Source organism: Telopea speciosissima, chromosome 6, assembly GCF_018873765.1.
Source record: "Telopea speciosissima isolate NSW1024214 ecotype Mountain lineage chromosome 6, Tspe_v1, whole genome shotgun sequence".
NCBI lineage: Eukaryota > Viridiplantae > Streptophyta > Magnoliopsida > Proteales > Proteaceae > Telopea > Telopea speciosissima.
This window is the reverse complement of record NC_057921.1, coordinates 49,992,317-50,016,199: the sequence shown is the minus strand read 5'-3', so window position 1 is coordinate 50,016,199 and position 23,883 is coordinate 49,992,317. Positions and strand designations below refer to the sequence as shown.

Genomic DNA, 23,883 nt, shown 5'->3' with positions numbered 1-23,883 from the left:
AAGAAGAAGTAAAAGAAGTAAACAAGTGGGGTAACTGTCTCCTCATAACAACAAAAGAGGGATGACCTAAATGCTGATGCCAAAGCATTACAGACTCCAAAGTACTACGGTCACTCCGACCACAAACAGAAGTTGCAGTAGTAGATAGATCAGGTAAACTCGGTTAAAGAAGGTAGAGTCCTCCTCTTTCAGTCCCACTGCCAATAACCCTCCTTGTCTCCAAATCCTGAAAAAGACAATATGAAGGAAAGAAAGTGACAAACAATTTATGGATTTGGTTAGGTGACTCACTAATAATAGGTTAGTAACAAAATCAGGAACATGAAGGATAGACTCAAGGGAAATAGGAGTAACTCTCACATTACCCTTACCAGAGACAGAAGAAAGGGAACCATCAGCAACCCTTACCTTGTCCCCGTCAGAGCAAATGGAGTAGGAATCATAATACTATGATATACTAATCATGTGATCAGAGGCTCTAGAGTCAATAATCCAGGTGGGTGCAGTAGAAGGAGCAGATGAGACCTACAGGCTACAGAGCTGAGGCAGTAGTAGCTGACCCTCCAGAGGTAGAACCAGTAGCTGACCCTCCAATGTGAGACATCAACTGGTGGAGGGCTGCAATATCATCCTGTGAAAGGGAATCGGGAGCAGGCTGGGGTCCAGATTTCTCAGACTCAGATGTCACAGAGTGAGCCCTAGCTCCCCCTCGCTTGCCTCCACGAGTACTAGATGAACCACCACGCATAACAGGGGGCTGCCATGAAGATTCCAACACTTGTCCTTGGTGTGTCCCAGCTTTCCATGGTGATCACATTTAAATCTCTCATGGTGATCTCCATGAGTTGGTCTTGGCCTTTCCCCCCACTTTTCTAGTGTCTGTGGGAACTAGAAACAAGAGGAGATCTCTTTGTTGATGGTGCAATATCCATAGTTGTTCTCCTGGTTTCCTCACTTTGCAAGTAACTACATATTTCATTCAAGGATGGAAAGGGAGACCTCCCTAGGATCTGCAGATGAATGGGCTCATACTCTGGATTGAGCCCACCAAGTAGAGAAAAGATCCTTTCAACTTCTTGATTCTTGTAAACCTTGGCTTCATCCTCAGAGTTGGACAATCGAAGATACCTGTAGTGATCATATTCCTGCCATAGGTTGATAACAGTGTTGTATTTAGAGATGCTCCTATCACCCTGCTTCATATTGGTGACCCTTTGGTGGATTTGGTACACCTTTGCATAGTCACCAACTCGATCAAAGGTCCGGGCAACACTGTCCCACATATCCTTGGCAGTCTCCTTGTCTATAAATCTCCCTACTGATCTCAGGTTTCATGGAGAAAACCAACCAAGTCATAACTGTGGAGTTCTCAGTCTCCCACTGCAGGTATCCTGGATCAGTAGTAGCAAGCTCCTTAATAGAGCCAATAATATACCCCAACTTTCCCCTACTGCGCAGGGACATCTTCACAGAACAGGACCAATCCAAGTAGTTGGTATTGTCCAATTTCACAACAGATATTTGGGTGTTGGGATTGTCAAAGGAAGCTATAGTGGGAAGACCACTAGCCGAAATTGGTCCACTAACCTCAGAATCAGCCCCAGACATAGTAGACATGATACCAAAATACTCAACAAAACAGATTGTTGTCTTGCACAACTGGGGAGTAACCTCTACCCACACACAAGCAAGAAATCCAGCAAACAAAGAGAACAATACACTGCCCAAGCAGTTCCAGCAGCAAAAAGGAGGTAAATCCTTAAGGAGAACTTAAATCAAACACCTTGGGTGCATCTCAACATCATTCCAGCAGTCATCCATCACATAATCATAAAAAGAACTTCCAAAAAAAGCTTCAACTAATAACCTTCAAATGCAACAAGATGTAAACAATGCAAACCTTCCATTATAGCACCTCATAACCACCCAATATGTTGGCTGCCAACAACGAAGAGCTAGCAGCAGAAATAGAGCAGCAGAGCAGACGGTACTGTTGGAGCAGCAGAAATCGAGCTATGTTCCTCAACACTGTGACCTACTTCAACCGAGTGCTAGGGGGTATGAAAGGATAACCCTAGGGCACGTTTGGTTGAAGGTGTCGTAGGAGTCGGATTCTTAAATTGGATCGGGTTCTTAAGAATCTGGTTCATGTGGATTTGGATTCTGATAAAAAACCTGTTTGGTTACCCAAAATCTGTTAGGTGGAATCCAACTGAAAAACTGTTTGGTTGCCCTGGTTTTGTCAGGTGGAATCCGGCTGAATCCATATGTAAGACTGTTTGGTTACCTTGAGTCTGTTAGTTGGATTCTACTTGAATTTTGTCTGGAAAAATATTTTAACCTTGTTTTGTTATACAACATATGCATACATTTAATATGACTTTATAAAAAATAAGATAATCAAAAAATTGGATTAAAATTCTCAAAAGAAAGTCTTTCCCAATTTTTCTTGTGTCCATAAAAATTACAAAATTAGCACTAATTGGTGTTATGTTACTTCAACAAAGCAAAACTCATAGTACGGGCATTTTCAAACAACAGAGATCTCTACATATGGTAAAAAATCCATATCCATTTAACTTAAGTACATACATATAAATTTTTTGTGAAATTTCAAAGATGTCATTAAATTTGGGTTCTTGTGTGGATTAGTGTGATAATTGACTATGCTATGAACAGTTGAATAAAAAGGGCCTTGGTGGATTCGAACCACCATCCCTGGAACATGCGCATGTTCCAAGTGCTCTACCAATTTGAGCTAAAGACCCATCAAGTGGAGCTTGGAATTTACAAATAACTAAAATAAAAGAAAAGGCTAACAAAAAACAAATCCTATGCTTCCACCATACTCATTCAAAGCCTTTCCAAATTAATTCTCCAATTCTGAATTGAAGCCCACAGATCACAAGAACCATTGGTCCAGTAAGTCCAGAAATGAAGAGAGAGCAGCCACTTACATTAAAAGAGAAAAAAGAAAAGGGGGAAAACTGCTATTATTAGGTACCTAGAATAAACCATGGATCTATTTAAGTATGAGATTACAAAAAATGATAATAAATGAACAAATATGCATTTTTGGTCTGTTTTCTCTTAATACAGCTTACACGAAACACAAAATCAAGTATAAATGCAAACTTAATTGGACTTAAAACATAATATAGTTTCCTATTCCAATCACACTTTTGTTGTCTAGGCCATGCCATTCCAAGCATTAATTCCTTACAATGATCAGGTATCATTTAGTTCCTGACTCATCAACACAAGTCATAATGGAGAACTGATTCATTCAATCAATCACACTCTTCAGTTTATTATATACTTAAATGACAGACCCACCTTCACTACAGCAAAATACAATACTCAAATGAAGTAACAAAACAATTCTTATTACCCTGATCTTGAATTGATTGCCACCACTGGGTAGTCTTTAAAATTAAGTACTAATTTATAGAACTATACATCAGAGATCTGAGATAATCACCCCTGTTATGATAGTAGCTAGCTAATCCTTTAATAGCTCAACCTGAGATAGATATGGAGGAGGATGAAGGTTGGAGCCAAACCAACCATTTAGCTCTTGCATTTGGGGAAAGGGGTGCCACATGTGTTGGCAACCTTCCTAGCATTGGGGGAGCTGACGAATTTTTTGAGGTTAGGGTCCTTGAGATACTTGCACAGACATGGCTTCTGCTCCTTAATTTTACTGCAACATAGCTTAGAGGGAGGAGTTGCAGACATGATTGCAGAAGCACACGATGCCAGCTCTGTTGGCTTGCAAGTGACAGCCATTGAGACTTGGGCTTTAGCTAGAAGCAGCACCAGCAGGACACACATTGCAAGGTAGGATGTCTTCATTTTCTTTCACACAACAACAAAGGCTGCCAGCAGAAAGAGATGAGAAGGCAGGAGGGGCAGGATCACCGAATCTTATTCGCAAACTCATTTATTTTCTTGGTTCAAAACAGTTAAGTGAGTTTATGGGGATGTAGTAACAAATGGATTTTTGTCACACAAGAAGTCAACTTGGAGATTCATGGAGAACCAGCAAATTATATTGGTTAAAGATCCATCTTATACTCCTTAGCATGAAAAGAAAAGGCTAAAAACTTACTGGTAAGGTGGAGTTTCTGACTTTCAGCTTCCCCAATGAATTAGAAGAAGACAATAGATGTGATAACAGGGGAATGAGACAGTAGTAGAATGCAGAGTGAAAGCAGTAATTTGGAGACAGAATAAAATCAAGATTTAGTAGAAATCAAATAGAACAAAATCAGATTGATAGACCAAGCTGAAACTAAAATCAAGTTCAGTAATTTGGAGACAGAATACATGCTGAAAATCTCAACTCGGTCCACGGGTCAGATCAGAAATTAAGAGCTTATCCTAGTGGAGCTAGGAGAGGGGTAAAAAACAGTAAATTCACTACTCAAAATAGAAATCAGAGTACAGAAACAATACGAGCAATCAATTCTGATCAGTGGTCATAAAAATCAGCAAAAATAGATTGTTAGAACAAGTAAATCGACTCAGTATTCAGATGCACAGAATAGTAAGTAATGTATAAGGGCAGAATAGGAATACTGAATTAGAACCAGATCAGCAGGTCTGATCAATTCTCATTGAGTTCCTCTTTTAGGAGTTGTTCAAAAATTATAGGAAAGGGTATCCACCCAACCTGAACCTCAACCTTTAAGGAGGGAGTGTGTGGTAATTGATGCTTGCCAGGAGATCTCTGAAAAATTAGAGGGAAAGCATGGTTTGAGCTTCTTATGCTTTCAAGTTCCAGTGAAGCAATGATTCTTGAGCTTCTGAAGAGCAGAACAGAGGCAAGTTACTGTCTTCAGTTGCACCATCCATAGAACCCATGATTGCACCATCTAAACATGATTCAAGGGAGTTAAGAGCAAATCTCAGATAAGGCATATGTGTTTTTTTTTGCCCCTAATGAATTTCCAATAAAGTAAAGTCTCAAAGGAGGATTTATATTTTGGGATTTGTTTTAAGCTTCTAGCTACAAAACATCTTACTCTTAAGTTTGTTTGCAATACCAACATTATTCAATCCGTTGGTTCTTTGAATCATGGTGGCTTTAGGAGTATTTTTATTTTTGAGCCCTTCACTCGTTACTAAAGCAAAAGACTTCTAAGACATAATAGTCGATTAGAAATTCCTAATAAAAAATTTATATAACAAAACTGACTGGGTTTCCTAGTTCAAGTCATACCTAGAAGAAAAAAAGACAATGGAGCCTATGCACAAATACTCCATATAAAGTAGCAGATAGAAAATATGAAGAAGCTGTCGAAATACAAACAAATAAATGCTTAACTGCAGATAACAAATGTATAACATGTCCTCCATACAAATCATGGGCAATACCCCTCAGCAGTAGTATACTATGACACCATGATGAAGAAAATCAAGCCAAAGAACAATAACCCAGCAATAGAACAAAAACAGATAAGGAGAGAGAGAAGAATAGAGGAGAGGTCCCCTTCTTTTGCAATGGAACCTCAACAACACTCACAACAACAAATGCAGCGACAGCCAAAGCCAAACGGAGATAGGAGCAGTAGCAGTAATTGCAAAGGGAACAACTCAAGATAAGAGAGAGAGAGAGAGAGAGAAAAAATATGCCATACCAGCCTTAATCCAAGATGTTCCTTCCACTGGAGATGGTTGAAGGTACCCTATTGAACTTCGTAGAACCTGAAATGGAGGAAAAAATTAGTCAGCAATCAATAATTCCAATTTTTTTAAAAAAAACCCTAACTACATAGACACCGAGAGAGAGACACAGATAATGAGAGAGAGACAGAGACAAAAACGAGAATGATAGAGAGGGACAGAGCAGAGAAGAACTTGCGCTTGGAGTTGTAGATTGTCTTCGTCACAGAGACAAAAAACGAGAACGATAGAGAGGGAGAGAGCAGAGAAGAACCTGCGCTTCCTTGAGTTGTAGATCGTCTTCGGTTCCTTGGAGAAGAGATGGCTGAAGACCAGAGAGAGAAAGAGAGTCGTGATTTCACCTTCGGTTCCTTTGTCTCACCAGAGATTGCCTTCTTCGTCTTCAGTTCCTTGGAGAGAAAGCGAAGAAGAAAACGATAGGCTGAAGACTAAAAACCCTAGCAATCGAATTGAATTTTCATTCCCGATTTTTGGAGTCCACAAGAATCCACCCTATTTATATGAGGGCCTAGAATCCTGGACTCGATTTGGAATTCACCCCAAGGGGCGAATTCTTGTGGATTCTCAAATTTACACTGAAAAATGGATTTTCATGGATTCTAGGAATCCAACACGGAACCGGGTTCCGAGAAACCAAACACGCAAAAAATTACGGAATCCGGATTCCGTCGAATCCGACTCCTCAGAATCCTTCAACCAAACACGCCCCTAGGCGATCCAAATGCAGCAAACCTCATCCCAAATGGTTGAGGTAGTAGGAAGAAACCAAGAGAAATGTGGAGGTGCTGGCAGCAACTTGAGGAGCAAAGTTTAGGGCTTCAAACTTCTGCAGCAGCATCTCCAGCTTCAAACTTCATATGTTGGTTCAAGAATGGAACTCTAAGAGATGTATTACTTCACATTGTACAGCCTCTATGGAACCCTCTATCCTTTTAGGGTTCCAAAGTGAGGTGAAGGATAAAACTGAGTAGCCGACTCTCAAACCTGAGAAGCTGGCTCTGATACTAAGTTTGAACTTAAAAGATGATCGATTCTAGTAAGGGAGAAGTAATTTACAGCAACGAAGGAGGAGAAGAGAAGAGAGGAAGAAGAAGAAGAGAGATTGGGAGAATAATCGATTATGTGTGTTGAGAATCATATTCACTTCATTAATCATTTGTAAGAATTACATAGACCTCCCTAGGGAGGTAAATAGAAATAAGAAGAAATAACAGAAATACAACTTAGCCATGTCTAATAATAAGACAATGACAGAAGTCACAGAACAACCCATACAACCGTTGTAATAACTCTAACAAAAGCAATCCATTCTCATATAATTTTCCACCTCTTTTCCCTCCCCAGTCCCCCCCCCCCTTCGTTTTCCCAAAAATAGTCAACAATTAAAAGACACAAAATATTTCAAATTAAAGGGAATCATAAATACAACTTAACTCAGCCTAATCCCAACTAAATGTGGTCAATACATGATCTTCTTTCTCTAATCAGCTCTGTTCAAAGACTTACTTGTTACTCGTCCTAAGCTATGCATGTCTTTTCTCACCTCTTCTCCTAAGGTCATTTTAGGCCTACCTATGACTCTTTTAGCTCCTCTATTATGCATTTTATCATTGCTCCTTTTTGGAGCATTCAAGGGTCATTTTAGGCCTACCCTTAGCTCTTACTGCTCCTGGCCAACCCCTGGTTCTTTTTTACAACATAATTATGTGTTTTTCACAAAAATAAATAATTTTCAAATTAGATCTCATTTTCAGTTTTGGGAAAAGAATACAAACTAAATGTACGAATCCATGAAAATAACAAAGTTTCATGTGTGCTGCAGGGTAATTTTTGCCTTTTCTTATGATTGTGCAAAAGTTTTATTAAACTTTTCTAGATCAGACTGGAGGTTAGGGGGGTCATTTCCATGGGGGGTGGGTGCATAGTTGTCATGGCGTCGCCATGGCGTCCTGGCGCTGGAGAAGGTTGCATGGCGACCTACGCCATGGCGTCCCTCTTTGATTTCTTCTTCCTGTCTTCGATTTCTTCTTCCCTCTTCGATTTCTTCTTTCCCTCTTCGATTTCTTCTTCGATTTCTGAATTTTCTTCTTAAAACTTGAGAAACAATAGAGAAAAAATAAAACATGGCTTGAGTATACATCTATTAAAACATTAAAAATGGAGAAAATAAACAATAAAACATGGTTGACATGCTCGCCATGGCAGGCGACATGTCGATATATTGATGTGACACCCCTCCACCGACTTGGATCGCCGTGACAACTATGGGTGGGTGGGAGAGAGACAGACTGGCGCTGTGCCCAGCCTTTACCCATATATATATTGTTGGCAGAATCGTGGGCTAGAAAAGAGAGAACGAGAGAATAATTGCTTGTATTAATTGATAGGTAAGCCCCTCTATTTATAATAGAGGGGAAATTACAAAGAGACTAAACTAGGCGATGTGGGACTAAAACCCACATAGCCCACTTACACTTAATAACATAAGAAGCCCAAAATGACCAGAATACCCCCACGGTATTCTGGATTACTTATTCGAACACTCCCCCTCAAGCTGGATTATACAAATAAGTAAAGAAAGAAGATCCTGCTTGAACTAAAGAAAAAAGAACTCCTAATAATGCTAACACTCCCCCTCAAGTTGGCGCATACAAGGTACTAATGCTCAACTTGAACAAAATGAGAAAAAAAACTAAGTTGCAATAAAATCCAGCTTGACATATGAATGCAACTCCCAAATAAACCTTCAAGAACTTGAAAAAATAGATCTTCAAAACTTGGACAGACAGGATCAGCAAACCGGGACTGGAATGTCTTCCAAAAAAGGCAGCTTTCACCAATCTTCTATTGCTGTCCATTGATGAATCTCTGAATGTTAATCTTGAAGATAAGTAACTAAGCTATCGAGCAGATGAATCAAGCAGCAGAAAAGATCAAGCAGCGGAAAAAATCAACCCAACTGTAGAACCTCATATAGGCAGGCAATAACCAAACATCTTCAATACTTTAATACCAATCTCCCCCTTACGGCAAACTCATCCCAATAACAAGGTACCGGAAAAAATCAACCCAACTGTAGAACCTCATATAGGTAGGCAATAACCAAACATCTTCAATACTTTAATACCAATCTCCCCCTTACAGTAAACTCATCCCAATAACAAAGTAGGTACCCATTGGCAATAGTGAATACTCTGATCTTCTATGTTTTGCACCAAGTGTTCCTGTATGTTCTGCTTTCTGCAATGGCTGCAGTATACTGTACATAATCCCCCCCTCATGTGTAGTACACATGGACATAACAGAGATGATGTAAGAGATAGGGCAAAAACATAATATTCCAGAAGTTTCCAAAAGGTGCTAAGGGTAATGGAAAAGGAAGAAATGGCTAATTAGAGAATATCATAAACTTCCAAGGTGGTTATGGGTAGATGCCAAAGGTATGGTTTGGGAGGTGGTGAAGTGAAAAGAAGCAGCGGGATAATGAACCATGGACAAAGCAACACAGTAATTTACAACCTTCTTTCAATCGATCAAACTAATTCCAACACGCCAATCTCCAATGATCAGATCTGTATTATAAAATAGGTCTAATTTGTTGAAGGAGAAGGCACCATTTTGCAAAAACTTGATCGATCTTCACACAAGGAAGTACCAGTGTGCAAAATTCCAAACTATAAACTCCCACATGCTAAATAGAACTGACGAAGATATTTGGACAGCAATGGATGTAAGAAGCTTCAACAAAAACTTGGATTAGCTCTGAGTTTGTGTACAATGCTAGGATCAAGCTCTCAAAGTGAGCCGGAAATGAACCAGAAAAGCTTCACATAACTGAATAAGTTCGTAGTTGTAACTAATAACCTTGGAACACACTGTTGTAATCCCAAATAAACTGATCTCCAGGGTAGTAGATTCGAGTATTCAATAATGAAAGAAATTCGATCTCCAATAGTAGGATACTCAGTCTCAATAATAAGGCAGCAGTAGTCCATATAAAGGCAGCAGTAACATGTCAACTAGTCATGCTTACAGAAGCCAATCAATAAAACCAGCAATATATGAAGTAAAGCTCAATAGAACCAGCAAATATAAGATAAAGAACCTGACAGATCCATAGGTAGTTGAAGCAGCCGACCACATAGGAACAAGTAAAAAAATAGGTTGATAATTGGAGAAACCGAGCCATAAGAATGAACCTGAATTTTTTCCAAAAAGAGCTGATGAATGATGCTGTAATATGGATTGAATACTCCTCTGATGGTTATAAAACTCTCCTAAAAAAATCAGCAATAGTGGACTGCCCTAACCCTTAGATCGATTATAGTCAAGGTTTTTACAAAACCCTAAAAGTGAAGATCGATTGTAGGGAAGGGGGCTTCAACAAAAGTGAGGATGACTTGTCAAAGGTGATGTTTTCTGTTAATAGATGCTGACCACAGCTGCGGGAATGGATCTCCAGTTCGAATAACCAATCTCCCTGGTGATTGAGACTTGATCTTCAAGTGGGAGAAACACCAAAAATTGCAGAAAAAATAGGGCAGCAGCTATCTTGTGTAATAGAACTTCTTCAAGCCATGAATAGTTGAAGTAGAATGTCCCTCTTGATGGTAGAAACACCTCCAGAAAACTCCAACAGCAGCAAGCAACCCTAACCCTAAAATTGATATGTGTCAGGGTTTTGTAAAACCCTGAAAAAGAGGATCAATTGGGGTTGGGGGTCTTCAAACCCTTGGAAAGAGGCTAATACTGAGGTCGAGTGGTCCTTGTAGTTGGAGTAATCATCCCTCCAAAAATCAACAAAAACTGAAGCCTGTAACCCTAATGCCGATTTGAGTCAGGGTTTTAACAGGTAACCAAAAATAGTAGGTTGAGAAGGTTTTTCTGTAAGTACAAATCCAGCCATCAGAAAGTGTCCAAACTTAGGTCGATTAAGGCTTGTAGTTGTAGGGAATCACCCCTAAAAAATCAGCTGCATCTGAAAGGAGAAACCCTAAAATCGATTGGAGTCAGGGTTTTGAAAAAAACTCTGACAAGTTGAGATCGATTTGGGTATGGAGGCTAGAAAAGTTAATAAAAGATGGAGAAAAAGAAAGAAAGGGAAGAAAGACTATAGAATAGGGTAGAAGAGTGTTGGAAAAAGCTCCACAGGAGGCTCCAACAATGGAGGATCAGTCTTCATTAGGTAGAAATCAGATCTCCAAAAATTCTGGATAGCTCCAATATCGCAGGTATGGCTCCAGCAGATTTCGAACAGAATTTTTTTAATAAAAAAAGGTAGAAAGGGAGGGGGGCAACAACTAAATCATTGATATGCTGTGTTTACCTCATTAGTGCTGCCCCTTTACAAGGTTGAGAGGAATAAGAACAGAAGAAGGAGAAGCCAAGAAAGGGAGAAGTCGATTGAAGAGATGGATTAGGGTTTTCTTTCTCTTTTTCTAACCTAGATCAAACTAGCTTTGATACCATGTTGGCAGAATCGTGGGCAAGAAAAGAGAGAATGAGAGAATAATTGTTTGTATTAATTGATAGGTAAGCCCCTCTATTTATAATAGATGGGAAATTACAAAGAGACTAAACTAGGCGATGTGGGACTAAAACCCACATAGCCCACTTACATTAAATAACATAAGAAGAATAAAACTACCCCAAAAAGACCAGAATACCCTCACAGTATTCTGGATTACATATTCCAACATATATTTATATTAATATTAATTATTTAGGATAAGTATCAGGTTAGAGTACGGAAACAAAATTCTTAATTCTATATCCTTTCATGGCTTATATAATTGAATAGTACTTCAGTATGCTATCCCTCCTCATAAATGTCTGGATTTGCAGAAATTTGAAGACTTCATTGGAATAACTTAAGATTTCAAATATTTTAGTATGGCATTGTTTAGTAATTTATTGCTGATTTATATAGGTATTATCCCAGCCACCTGCTTGTTTTTTGAAGCCAGTTGTGAACGTGTTTGCAAGTTCAAATAATGGTGATGATCTTTTGAGTTTCAAGAGGAAAGAGCTAATATGGGTGCGTCCTCTTGATTTGCATTTGAATAAGCAACTTATTTTATTAACCAAAAAAGAGAGAAGTTTGATACTTTGCAGGAGTTGGCATTTATCATTGACAGGTTTTTGTTGTACTTGTTTTAGTGAATGCATTTTTTATTTTCACAGGTTTGTCCACAAGCTGCAGATGTTGTTGAACTTTTTATTTATCTTCAAGAGCCTTGCCATGTTTGCCAGCTTCTTCTTACAGTTTCGCATGGAGCAGATGATTCAACTTTTCCAGCTACAGTTGACGTAAGGACAGGGTCTAATTTAGATGGGCTTAGACTTGTTGTTGAGGTGTGTTTTCCAACTTCCATGTTGTTGTTCTTCTAAATGTTTCAATTCCAAGAGTTTTCTACTATTGTGCTTTTAAATTTAGGTATTGATTTTCTATTTGCAATGAGAAGGCCTGTCTATTATTCTACTTGTGATAGAGAGGAAATGAAGGCTGCATTTATTTGGTGCCTGGAAGTCTGGAACCTGAATGAGGCTAAGTATACTCTGAACAACAGCATATATTGTATGGGGGAAATTCTAAGACCAATTAGCCAAAGGTCTGATTGAGCATGTATGACATGCATTGTAGTGGATCCTTTTGCCCTTTCTCATTGCTCTGGTGTTGGTAGAGGAGTCAACAAGCTCAAGTTGGCGTTGATAAGTGAAATTAGTTGTGGTGCCAAAGTCCAGGTAGATTTGCTGGTGAGGCTAGTAATAGTATTCAAGTGAGGTGGTGCATTGTTTGAAGCCATAGAGTCATTGGAGAGCAGATGGAAGTGTTGCTTGAGGAGCCTAGTCGAGTCATTGTAAGGAGTAGTTGCGTGATGGGAGTACAAACTGATGGTGTTTGGGCAGAACGTAGTAGTGTTGATTACCCATCCATCCCACTTTAATTCTCTGTGAAACATCATCCTCTATGTTACCTTCTTTATTTATGATTAACCCCATATATCTAAAATAGTCACTTTGCGGTATCTCTCTTCCCTCAATTTGCACCATTTCAGTATTATTTTGCTTTCAATTAACAATTACAAATCCAAGACTCTGATTTGGAGATCAAACCACATTAAACACATCTAATCTAGCCTCTACATTATATGTCCAATCCTTGATTGCTGCAGCAGGAAATGAGGGTTTCCTGACTCTTGCAACGATGTCGACAAACCCTCTGTCACGTCCACTTTGTCGACAACTCCTGCCGCTCCGTCTACCAAAAGCCTCCCCACTCCTAGTCGGTCGAGTAGTCCTTTTCTTTCTTCTGCTCCCCTCCTCCAGCTCCCGATTTTCTTCTACGAGAAACCCGTATGTCGGTCCTTGGTGGTCCTCCCACGTCAAACCTCCCCCTTTTTTCCTTTTCCTCCTCCAGCCTTGGGTCCCTCTAATATCCCCCCTCCTATGCTAACCCATCCCTCTCCCTCCATGGACCCATTTATTTCTGGGCCTTCGATTTATCTAAACCCCTACCCCGAAACCCTTTACCCGGCCCTTTCGGTCCAGTCCTCCACTTGTTCGCCTCCCCGGGCCCGCATGGATCTCGCAACCTAGACCCTGACCCATTCGGTCCATGCCACCATATGTTCCCCTTCCCTGGCCCACTCTAAACTCGTTGGGGCTCTGGCCCATTACACGGTCCACTCCACTGCTAGTTCGGGTCCTTCAATGGCTAGGGATTCTACTCACTCTGATCTTATCACCTCATCTTCTCTGCTCGTGTCGGACCTGCAAATCACTCTCTCCCATCCTCCGCTGGCTTTGTCGATTCATCCCCCCCTTTCATGTCTACCGCCGGCATGACGTAAGTTCCGCTCCTTATCCTAAGGAACAGCCCCCTTGAGACTATTCTTTACTCAACAATGAGAAGATATTGCCTCTATGCAAGGCTATCCCCGACCATGCCCTCTGCCTAGACAAATAGTTATGATCGGTGGGCAATCCTTCATTCCCTTTGGGCCGTTCATTTCCTGAAGTTGGGCCAGTTAGTCATGTTGTAGTTAGGCACGAACTATCAATGCGTCGCCTTCCTTGTTTTGTCTGTTGTGGTTTCTTGGGGCTCTTCCCCTTTCCTCTTTCAGGCCCTTGCCTCCCCCTTTGTAAAGGCAGGGTCTTGTAGTTTGCTTGTTATTTGTTTGTTCTCCCCACCTTCTTTCCTTTGGTAATGAATTTTTTATTCATCCCCAAAAAAAATAAAAATGAGGGTTTACAAAGGGGAATAAAATGATACATTTTTTTCTTCTCAGAAGAAAAAAAGAGTGCACAAAAGTCTGGATGCTTCTTTCGGGCTTAGGTTTGGGAAGTATAAACATGATGTTCTGGGTTGGTTTGCTTACTCCGGAGTCTGGATGAGCCAATGAAATCTCCTAAACATGAACTTTTTTTTTAAGTGAGCCTGTTTCCCTTGGGTGTCAGGTCAACCAGTTCAACCATCCCGATCGATCTGAGTTTCTAAAAATTGCTCCTGATGAACTAAATTACAAGGCTTTCACTTTATCTGAAATACTTTTGAATTCTTTCATTTTGTCCCCTTATATCGTGGAACATCAACTTAATACTCATGGAAAACCACATGAGAAACTAATCACCACTTCTATTACCAATGTTTCTCTCATAATAACTTGAAATTCCAAATCAGAATCTCCTGGAATAGGAACAAGATCCCTGTTGTTACTCCCATTGCTTTGCAATTCTTTAGCTTTGAATGGGCATCAATTGTTTTCTTCATGGCCTTTCTCAGAATATGATTTTCTTGTCACTCTTCTTGGCGGTTTTATTTACTTGAGGGAACATTACATGTTTTTGTCTATTCAAGTAAGTTTCTAATGCATTGTTGGGATTTATTGACATTTAATTATTGCATGGCTGTTGCAGGGAGCTTCCATACCCCAATGTTTAAATGGGACAAACCTTTCGATACCCTTACCGGGTGCTGTTAGTCCAGAAGATGTGGCTGTCACTGGTGCAGGTGCACGCCTTCATGCTCAAGATACATCTTGCCTTTCATTCTTGTATGATTTTGAAGAATTGGAGGGTGATTTGAACTTTCTCACCCGTGTGGTTGCACTTACATTTTATTCTTCTGGTCCTGGAAAAACTCCTATAACTATTGGTGAGGTACAAAGCTGATTTTGCAAGTATGCTGTTGTAAATATGTTATATGTAGAATTGTAGTATATTATTTTTTACTTATTTATATTCTTTATTATTTATTGTTCGTCTATTTTCATTAGCATTCATATTCTTGAGGGCATTTCTGTGACTCTATGGAATATTATATTGAAGAAAGTCTGTGGGTTAAGTACAGTGAGAATCATTCCATCTCACTTTCTCTCTAAATAAACTCTAGGACAGAAATCTACAAAATGTATAGGGTTTAATTCCTTCACAATCTATAGATTGTTGCCATTTGTTTTCCATCTGCTAACTGTTTAGTTTCTTATGAGAGGTTCTATATTTTCACACACAATAAAATCACTGAATGGGGTTTAATTCCTTCACAATCTATAGATTGGTTGCCTTTTGTTTTCCATCAGCCAACTGTTTAGTTTCTTATGAGATTTTTATATTTTCATACACAATCACAATGTGAGGCACTGCACAATAGTGCTACTAGTTAAACCTTTGGGGGAAAGGGGGGAGGTCTCCTTGCTGAAAACCGAAGAGCAACCGTTCTAATAATTTCTTTTTATAATATTCGTTATTTGTATAGACCATAAAAAAAAGGTTCACCCTGCTGTATTATCTCCAGAAAATGTGAATAAGGGTGAGTACTATGATTTGACATCATCTATATGACTTTTTAACCCTACTATTAACTTGAATGACTAAAACATGCCTACTTAAGCTAAGGATAAACTTGTCCAAAAAATATGTAAAATTCTTGACACAGACTAAACTAACCCACTTATACTTACCAAAATGACTCAACATGTAAATAAATAAGGAACTTAGGACCCAACAGCCAAAATTGACATTGGGATGGGGGGGATTATGACCGGTATTTTGGAATCATTCAGTCCTTCATTATATTGGTGTCTCTCCTCCAAAAGAGGGAGAAGTACCAGGTTTTGTCCTGGGATTTGCAAAAAACACCTAGGGGTTGAAGCACTGAACAATCATACCACGAGTTCAGATTGTTATCAAAACCCGAGATCTGTGAATGCTTGAATGAATCAAATGTGATCAGCCAAGCCTCTTAATTTATAACTTTTAAGAATGAAATTACATGACAGAAATAGCCCTGCCATAGCCGACATAGCTAGGCAGTGTACTAAACAACTTAAAATTATAAAATAAACACCCAAAAGACCAGAATACCCCCCACGGTATTCTGGTTTACATTATTCAACACTCCCCCTCAAGTTGGAGCAAAGATGTCGATCATGCCCAACTTGACTAAATTAGGATGAAATAACTTTCCAGACAGTCCCTTGGTGAAGACATCAGCAAGCTGATCAGATGAAGTCACAAAGGGAATACAGATCTGCCCATCTTCTAATTTCTCCTTGATGAAATGCCTATCCACCTCAACATGCTTGGTACGGTCATGCTGTACCGGGTTGTGTGCTATGCTGATTGCAACCTTGTTATCACAATACAACATCATAGGAAGGCGAATAGGAATACCCAAATCTTGTAGCAGACCTTTAAGCCAAAGTAACTCACAAATTCCTTGTGCCATAGTTCGAAATTCAGCTTCGGCACTAGAACAGGCAACTACATTTTGTTTCTTGCTACGTCAGGTGATAAGATTTCCACCTACAAAGGGGCAATACCCAGAAATAGACTTCCGATCTGCAGAACCAGCCCAATCAGCATCGGTGTATGCTTCTATCCATAGGTGACCATGTGAAGATAAAAGAATGCCTTTTCCAGGAGCTGACTTCAAATAGTGTAGAATGCGAAGAACAGCCTCCATATGGGAAGTGTAGGGATTATGTATAAATTGACTCATAGCAGTTACAGGCTTACAGCAACAGCAATGTCTGGACGAGTGTGTGAGAGATAAATCAGCTTCCCCATAAGCCTTTGGTACCGGCCTTTATCAACAAGCTCACCATCATTTTCCTTGAGCTGAACAGTGGGATCCATAGGAGTATCCGAAGGGTGACAGCCTAGCAAACCTGTTTCAGCCAACAAGTCTAGGACATACTTTCTTTGGGATAGAAATATGCCTTTTGAAGATCCAGCCACTTCAATCCCAAGAAAGTATCTCAATTTCCCTAGATCCTTAATCTCAAATTCCTGGCCAAGGAAGGTCTTCAACTGTCTGATCTCATCACCATCATTGCCAGAAACCACTATGTCATCAACGTAGACTATAAGGACAGTGAGTTTTTCACCAACCCTCTTGATAAAGAGAGTGTGATCAGCATTACTGTGCTTATAGCCCACAGAAATCATGGCCTTGTGGAATTGACCAAACCAAGCTCTGGATGACTGTTTCAGCCCATATAGTGCCCACTTCAGCCTGCATACTCTTCCTTTATTTCTGTCACAAGAGAACCCTGGTGGGATGTCCATATATACCTCCTCCTTCAGTGCTCCATTTAGGAAGGCATTTTTAACATTTAGCTGCTGCAAATCCCAACCAAGGTTGACTGCACATGATAACAACACACGAACTGTATTCAACTTTGCAACAGGTGCAAAGGTCTCCTGATAATCAATGCCGTATGTCTGAGTAAAGCCCTTGGCCACTAGTCGTGCCTTATACCTATCCACAGTGCCATCCACCTTCTGTTTCACCACAAACACCCTTCTACATCCAACGGTTTTCTTCCCAGGTAGAAGAACCACAAGCTCTCATGTGTTATTTTTTTTCAAAGCCTCCATTTTTTCCATCGTGGCTGCCTTCCACTTTCCATCTGATAGAGCTTCCTGCCAATTGTTAGGAACACGAACAGAAGAAAGAGAAGAAATAAAAGCACCAAACGATGGGGAAAGGGAGTCATAAGAAACAACATGAGATATGGGATGCTGAGTGCAAGTCCTGACACCTTTGCGAAGGGCAATAGGCAACTCAGGAGAAGGAATATTACCTGGTGGAGAGGCAGGTTCTGGATCCAGGTTCGGCAACTGGATGGGTACAGGAGCAACAGTTGATTGAACCTGCTTATGTTTCCTTGCATAGGTCTTCATTTTGCTAGCATCAATCATCCTCTGAAATTCACTAATGGTTCTCTGCACAGGAGTCTGGGCAGGTGTGGTTTGCTCCCCCTGTACAGGAACCTCTCCCCCTGACTCAGGGGGAGGAGGAGGAGGACTAGAAGGAGGCTGAACAGGAGAAGTAGGCTGAACAGATTCAACCTCATCATGAACCAATTGGAGTGGAGGTGGAGAGTCTAAAGTCAACACATCTTCGCTAATACTCTCCCCCTGAAGATGTGGGGACACATAGTAGGAGACACTCTCATGAAACACAACATCCATGCTGACAAAAGTCCGGCGGGATGGAGGGTGATAGCACTTGTACCCCTTCTGTGTGGCAGAGTACCCTAAGAAAATACACCGAAGACTACATGGGTCAAGTTTGCCCGGGGACCGTGTTTCCCTGGCATAGCAAACGCAGCCAAAAACCTTAGGGGGAACAACAAAGGAGGAAGAGCCAAGTAATAGCTCAACAGGGGGTCTAGAGTGGAGGACCCGACTGGGCAGCCTATTAATTAAATAGGCTGCAGTAAGAACAACATCCCCCCAATAAACGGAAGGGACATTACGGGCAAACATAAGAGCACGAGCTACCTCCAAGAGGTGGCGATTCTTCCTCTCAGCCACACCATTTTGGGCCGGAGTATCCACACAACTGGTCTGATGGAGGATTCGATGGGCAGCCAAGTATTTTTGGAACTGACCTTCCATATACTCTCTCCCATTATCACTCCTTAAAGTCTGAATAGTGGCATTAAATTGAGTTTGAACCAGCTGGTGAAAGTGCTGAAAACAAGAAAAAACTTCACTTTTATTGTGCATAAGATAGACCCAAGTAAACCGGGAATAGCAATCAATAAAGGTGACATACCACCGATGACCTGAAAGTGAAACTTTTCTACTAGGACCCCACACATTAGAATGAACAACATGAAATAAAGAAGATGATCTTTTATTAGAAGTTGGATAATTTGAACGTGTCTGTCTGGCCAAGACACAAGACTCACAAAAAAAATCTTCTTTATTACATGAATTACTTAATGCTGGAAATAAAGTAGATAGAGTACCTAAGGGGGGATGCCCTAGTCTAGAGTGCCGTATGTGTAATTCAGAAGAGAATGATGCTGGGGAACAAAGCCTAGAAGGTAATGCCTGAGTGGATGTAGGATCTCCATCAAGCAGGTACAATCCGCCATGCACTTTACCTGATCCAATCGTCTTTCCCGAGTCCAGTTCCTGAAAAACACAATGAGTACGAAAGAAGGTCACTTTATTGTTCAAAGATTTGGTGATACTACTAATGGAGAGAAGGTTAGTGGTAAACTTGGGAATATGCAACCCAGAAGATAATGTCAAAGAAGGGGAACAACCAATGGATCCTTTCCCAGATATAGAGGAGAGGGACCCATCAGCAATTTTAACTTTGTCCTTACCAGAAGCAGGAAAGTAGGTGTTAAAAAGACTGGAGGAACCTATCATGTGATCAGTAGATCCAGAGTCTATGATCCAAGGAGTGGAAACTATTGATGCACAATGACCAGCAAAGGAAATACCTATACGGGCAAAGAAGGAACCTGAATTGGCAGCAGATGTAGTGGGGGCAGCAGATGTATTTAACAGGCGCCGGAGAGCTTGAAGTTCTTCCTGGGTGAAACCGATGTCAGTAGTGGGAGCTGGAGCTACACTTTCAGTGTGATTGGCTTTGTTTTTAGGCATGGTACGGCCCCGTTTGCTCTCAAAATCAGCAGGCTTCCCATGAAGTTTCCAACACTGAGCCTTACTGTGATATGGTTTTTGGCAATAATCACACTTCATAGGCTCCTTAGTAGTGGCAGCAGCAGCAACAGTATCAGTAGAAGTGTCAGTAGTGGAACCAACAGTTTGTAAAGTTGATCTTTCAACCTTAAGAGTAATCATCATAGCAGCCCTCCTTGTCTCTTCACTGTGTACATAGGAAAAAGTTTCCTCCAAAGTGGGAAAAGGAACCCGACCTAGAACCTGTACTCGAATAGGATCATAGTCATCATTGAGTCCAGCCAGAAAGTCATATACCCGAAATTGATCTACATAGGTGTGGTAGGCAGTGATATCAGCAGCAGTGGTAGGCTGAAATCGAGCATAATGATCCAATTGCAGCCATAAACACTTGAGGGCAGCATAATACTTGGTGACTGTCATCTTCTTTTGAGTAGTATTTTGAAGAGTTTTCCTGATCTCATAAACCTGAGCACCACTCCCTGACCGACCATAAGTACCCTTGACAGCAATCCATATCTGAGTAGCAGTGTCAAGGAGGAGATACTGACTAGAGAGGTCAGTGGTCATGGAGTTCAGAACAAAGGACATCACCATTGCATCATTGGCAGCCCACTTAGTACGAGCAGCCCCTTCTTCAGTAGGTTGTTTGGTGGTGCCAGTAAGATGGCCAGTGAGTCCCCTACCAGCCACAGTCAGGGATAATGATCTGGCCCAAATTAAATAGTTTGTGCCATCAAGCTTAATGGCAGCAGCATAGGGAAGAAATTCAGTCCTATTCTGATCTCCTCCAGAAGTAGCCGAAGTAATCTCTGAGTCACCCATAGTGCAGTCAGACAGAAAATCGATCCTTGAATTTGAAAAAATTCAGATCTTCAAAAACCAGCAGCAGTTGGGGCAGAAATAGAGGTCGAATGCAGCAATAAAACCAGGGAATAAACCCTCAAAAAAAAACTTCTCAAACAACAGCCCAGAAAACCAATATCGATAAGGTGTCAGGGTTTTTTCAAAACCCTGACAGTTGAGATCGATAAAGAGAAAAGAGGGGCTGGAACTTGAGTGCTTCTGTTCCTGATTATTCAGATGTAATAGGTGCTGTCCAGATGCCTGCATGTGGTGCTCCACAGTGAAGAATCAACCTTCCATATCAATAGTGTCGATCTCCAAAAAACTGAAGCAGTCCAATATCGCAGAGAGGTAACAGCAGCTATCGTAAATCTGGAATTAGGGCATAAAAAGGTTGAGGTGTGATGGAGGGCAGCACTTAAACCATGATAGGATCACCTCATCAGTGCTGCCCTTGAATAATGGAAGGAACCAAGGGAAAAGAAAGAGAGAAGGAGAAGAGATCGATAGAGAAGATGGAAAAGAGGAAGAAGAATGGGGGGAAGGTTTTGAAGAACCCTAGATCAGAGAAGATGGCTCTGATACCATGTTATCAAAACCCAAGATCTGTGAATGCTTGAATGAATCGAATGTGATCAGCCAAGCCTCTTAATTTATAACTTTTAAGAATGAAATTACATGACAGAAATAGCCCTGCCATTGCCGACATAGCTAGGCAGTGTACTAAACAACTTAAAATTATAAAATAAACACCCAAAAGACCAGAATACCCCCCCCCACGGGATTCTGGTTTACATTATTCAACACACATAAATTTCAAACATATCAGCAACAAAATGATTTTTCATAATTTTTTGAAAAAAAAAACTACACTGTAGCAGCCTCTGTTATTCTGGAGCTGGGACCTGTTCAAAAGTCAAAACCCTACTAAAGCCTGAACATCGGACTCAAGTACCCAAAATAACCCTCATGATCATTGCTTAGGCATTTACTGGCTACAGGAGTCGACCAAAAACTCTATATAATACTGCAACAAGTTGATAGTTACTACACTTGACCCTATTCCCAAACTAGACACTACAATCTCAATTGCAGAAATACTCCTTCCCTATCTGCATATTGAGTTTATTTTGTGAATTAGCCATAAATGGATATATATATATTGATATAGAAAAGCTAGTAAACTAGCCTACAGGTCAGCCACTTCCTATTGTGTATGTTTCTTCTGTAGTCTGTACAGAGCCATGTGGATCCAAGCCCATCATACTGCCAAATTAGTAGTAGTTGGGCTTGGCCTGTTTTATGTCCTACATCAGTTAATGGCCAGTAAGCATTTTATCTTTGTTCTGTTATCCATAAAGAGGTAGTATTGAGCTGAACTGCAGACTAGGTATGGATGATGATGAAGATGATGAGTAGGCTTTTCTTACTTTATTGTGACGTAGATGTTTTCTAACTGCACTTTCTTTTCATTGATCAACTTGTCCTACTTCTAAACATCCTGTATTATGCTATTTCAGTTGTTCTGTGCCTAGTTTTTTTTAACAGTGGGGGAATAAGTAAAAAACTTGGTTCTTGTAACTGTGTAGTCTTTTTGATGTAGAAGGGGTTCAGCTAAGAACCACTCTACAGTAGGATCAATAAAAGTTGCAGCAGATCATCAATAATAGAAGCAAATCAAACACCAAAATAGAAAGAAAACAATAACTTGTATACCAGCAGTGGGAATGACTCCCAATTAGGATCGAGTGGAGGGTATGCGGAGGTGGCCTTGTGCCCCAAATTTCAGCCTGTTGGATAGTTGGTTGCTGAGATATGAACTGGAGTCAAAATTTGAACTTAGAAGGTTAGGGCAGATCTTCCAAACCAATGGGTGTCAGGACACTAAACCATGGATTGAGTGTAGCCTTTGGTGGTCTCAATCAGCCCTCCAAAGCACTGCTGGATCAAATTTCTTCTTGTTGAGAAATTGGAGAACAAAGTTGCAGGAGAAAACTAAGGCTGGAACAGAACCGCAGGGTGTAGGTCTCTCTTTGATTGATTGCAGCAGCAGGAGTCTAGGCTTAATTGGTGGTTCGATTCTGGTCTCTAAGAGTTCACAACTTCAACTTGTAGCAGTCACAAGGTAGTCACAGCTCTTTCAGCCAGGCTCTCTCAACCCTAGGGGTTTTGGCTAAGGAGATTTGGCTTTGAGGAAGAGAAGAAGATAAAGGGGGATAAGGAGATTCGGCTTTCTCAGCCAGGCTCTCTCAGCCCTAGGGGTTTTGGCTCTCACCAGCCAGGCCTCTCAGCCCTTCATCCACACAAGGGATAACAGAATCTTTTGCACTCAAGGCAACCAATATTCATCTCATTAAATCATGGTAGGGTGGCTTCTAAAGCCTTACATTAAATAGGACCCATAGCTGAGTCATACAGAAAATAGAAAGTATAATTAGAAGCTTATTAGAATTGCAGTCTCTTTTTGGGGTTGGATTTGCCTTACATGAATTAGAAACCTAATAAAATAGAAGGTAACAAAATTGGAAGTCTTTTTGCTAAGCTTCTAAAAAATAGAAACTAATTAATTTAGCAACTTAGTTCTAGGATTTGACACAAAAATAGAAACTAACTTAGTCTTCAAGTCTTCAAAAGAATCTTCTATATCTCCAGCCGATGGATTGCTTCTTGTGGGTCCCATCTTGAGTGTTGAGTAATGCTGCCGACTCCTTTAATTGGTGGTCCCCACCTTAGAATAGACCTCTATTAATTCTAACCAGCAGCCTTTAAATACTTTAGGCCCAGAGAGACAAATATACCCTTCACTTAAGGACTTGAATCCATGGTACTAAATCTCGTTTCATTTCGGTGTTTCGGTCTGACCGAAATTTCCGAGATACCAAAATTTCGTCGAAATCTCGGTCGAAATATGGTATTTTTCTGTGGGTGTAAAATGCAAAAAATGTCCGAGATTTCCAAAATTTTCGAAACGAGATGACCGAAATTTCCGAAACGAGATGACCGAAATTTCATCGAAATTTCCGAAATTTTCAAAATATTCGAAATATTGCATTTTTTCATATCGGACTTGCGTTTCATTTCGGACAGGTCGAGATACTCGAAATATTAGATATCTCGACCGAAATTTCACAAGTTTTAGTACTATGCTTGAATCTCTAATAACTAAAAGACTATTCTGCCCCCACAATCTTCTAGTAATATTCTCACCAAACCAAAACAAGGGCTGTGAAACTGTTCGTGTGAACAATGTTTTGTCCTACATCAGTTCCATAGCCAGTCATCTTCACTTTGCAAATAACCACACACTTCATCCAGAGATGGAAGGTGGGGGCTTTACCCAAAATTTGTACCCAGATTGGTTCATATTCTTTGTTTAGCCCACCATGGAGGATCAAG

At 40.4% G+C, this 23,883-nt stretch overlaps 1 protein-coding gene across 1 annotated transcript in view; it reads left to right on the top strand.

The window, feature by feature from the left end:
• Positions 1-23,883, top strand: part of LOC122664513 (probable phosphoinositide phosphatase SAC9) — a 71,923-nt gene that overhangs the window by 11,922 nt on the left and 36,118 nt on the right. Inside the window, exons 7-9 of the mRNA XM_043860358.1 lie at positions 11,618-11,725; positions 11,872-12,042; positions 14,608-14,850. Of these exons, the coding sequence (XP_043716293.1) occupies positions 11,618-11,725; positions 11,872-12,042; positions 14,608-14,850 (522 nt within the window). The remainder of the gene's footprint in view (positions 1-11,617; positions 11,726-11,871; positions 12,043-14,607; positions 14,851-23,883) is intronic.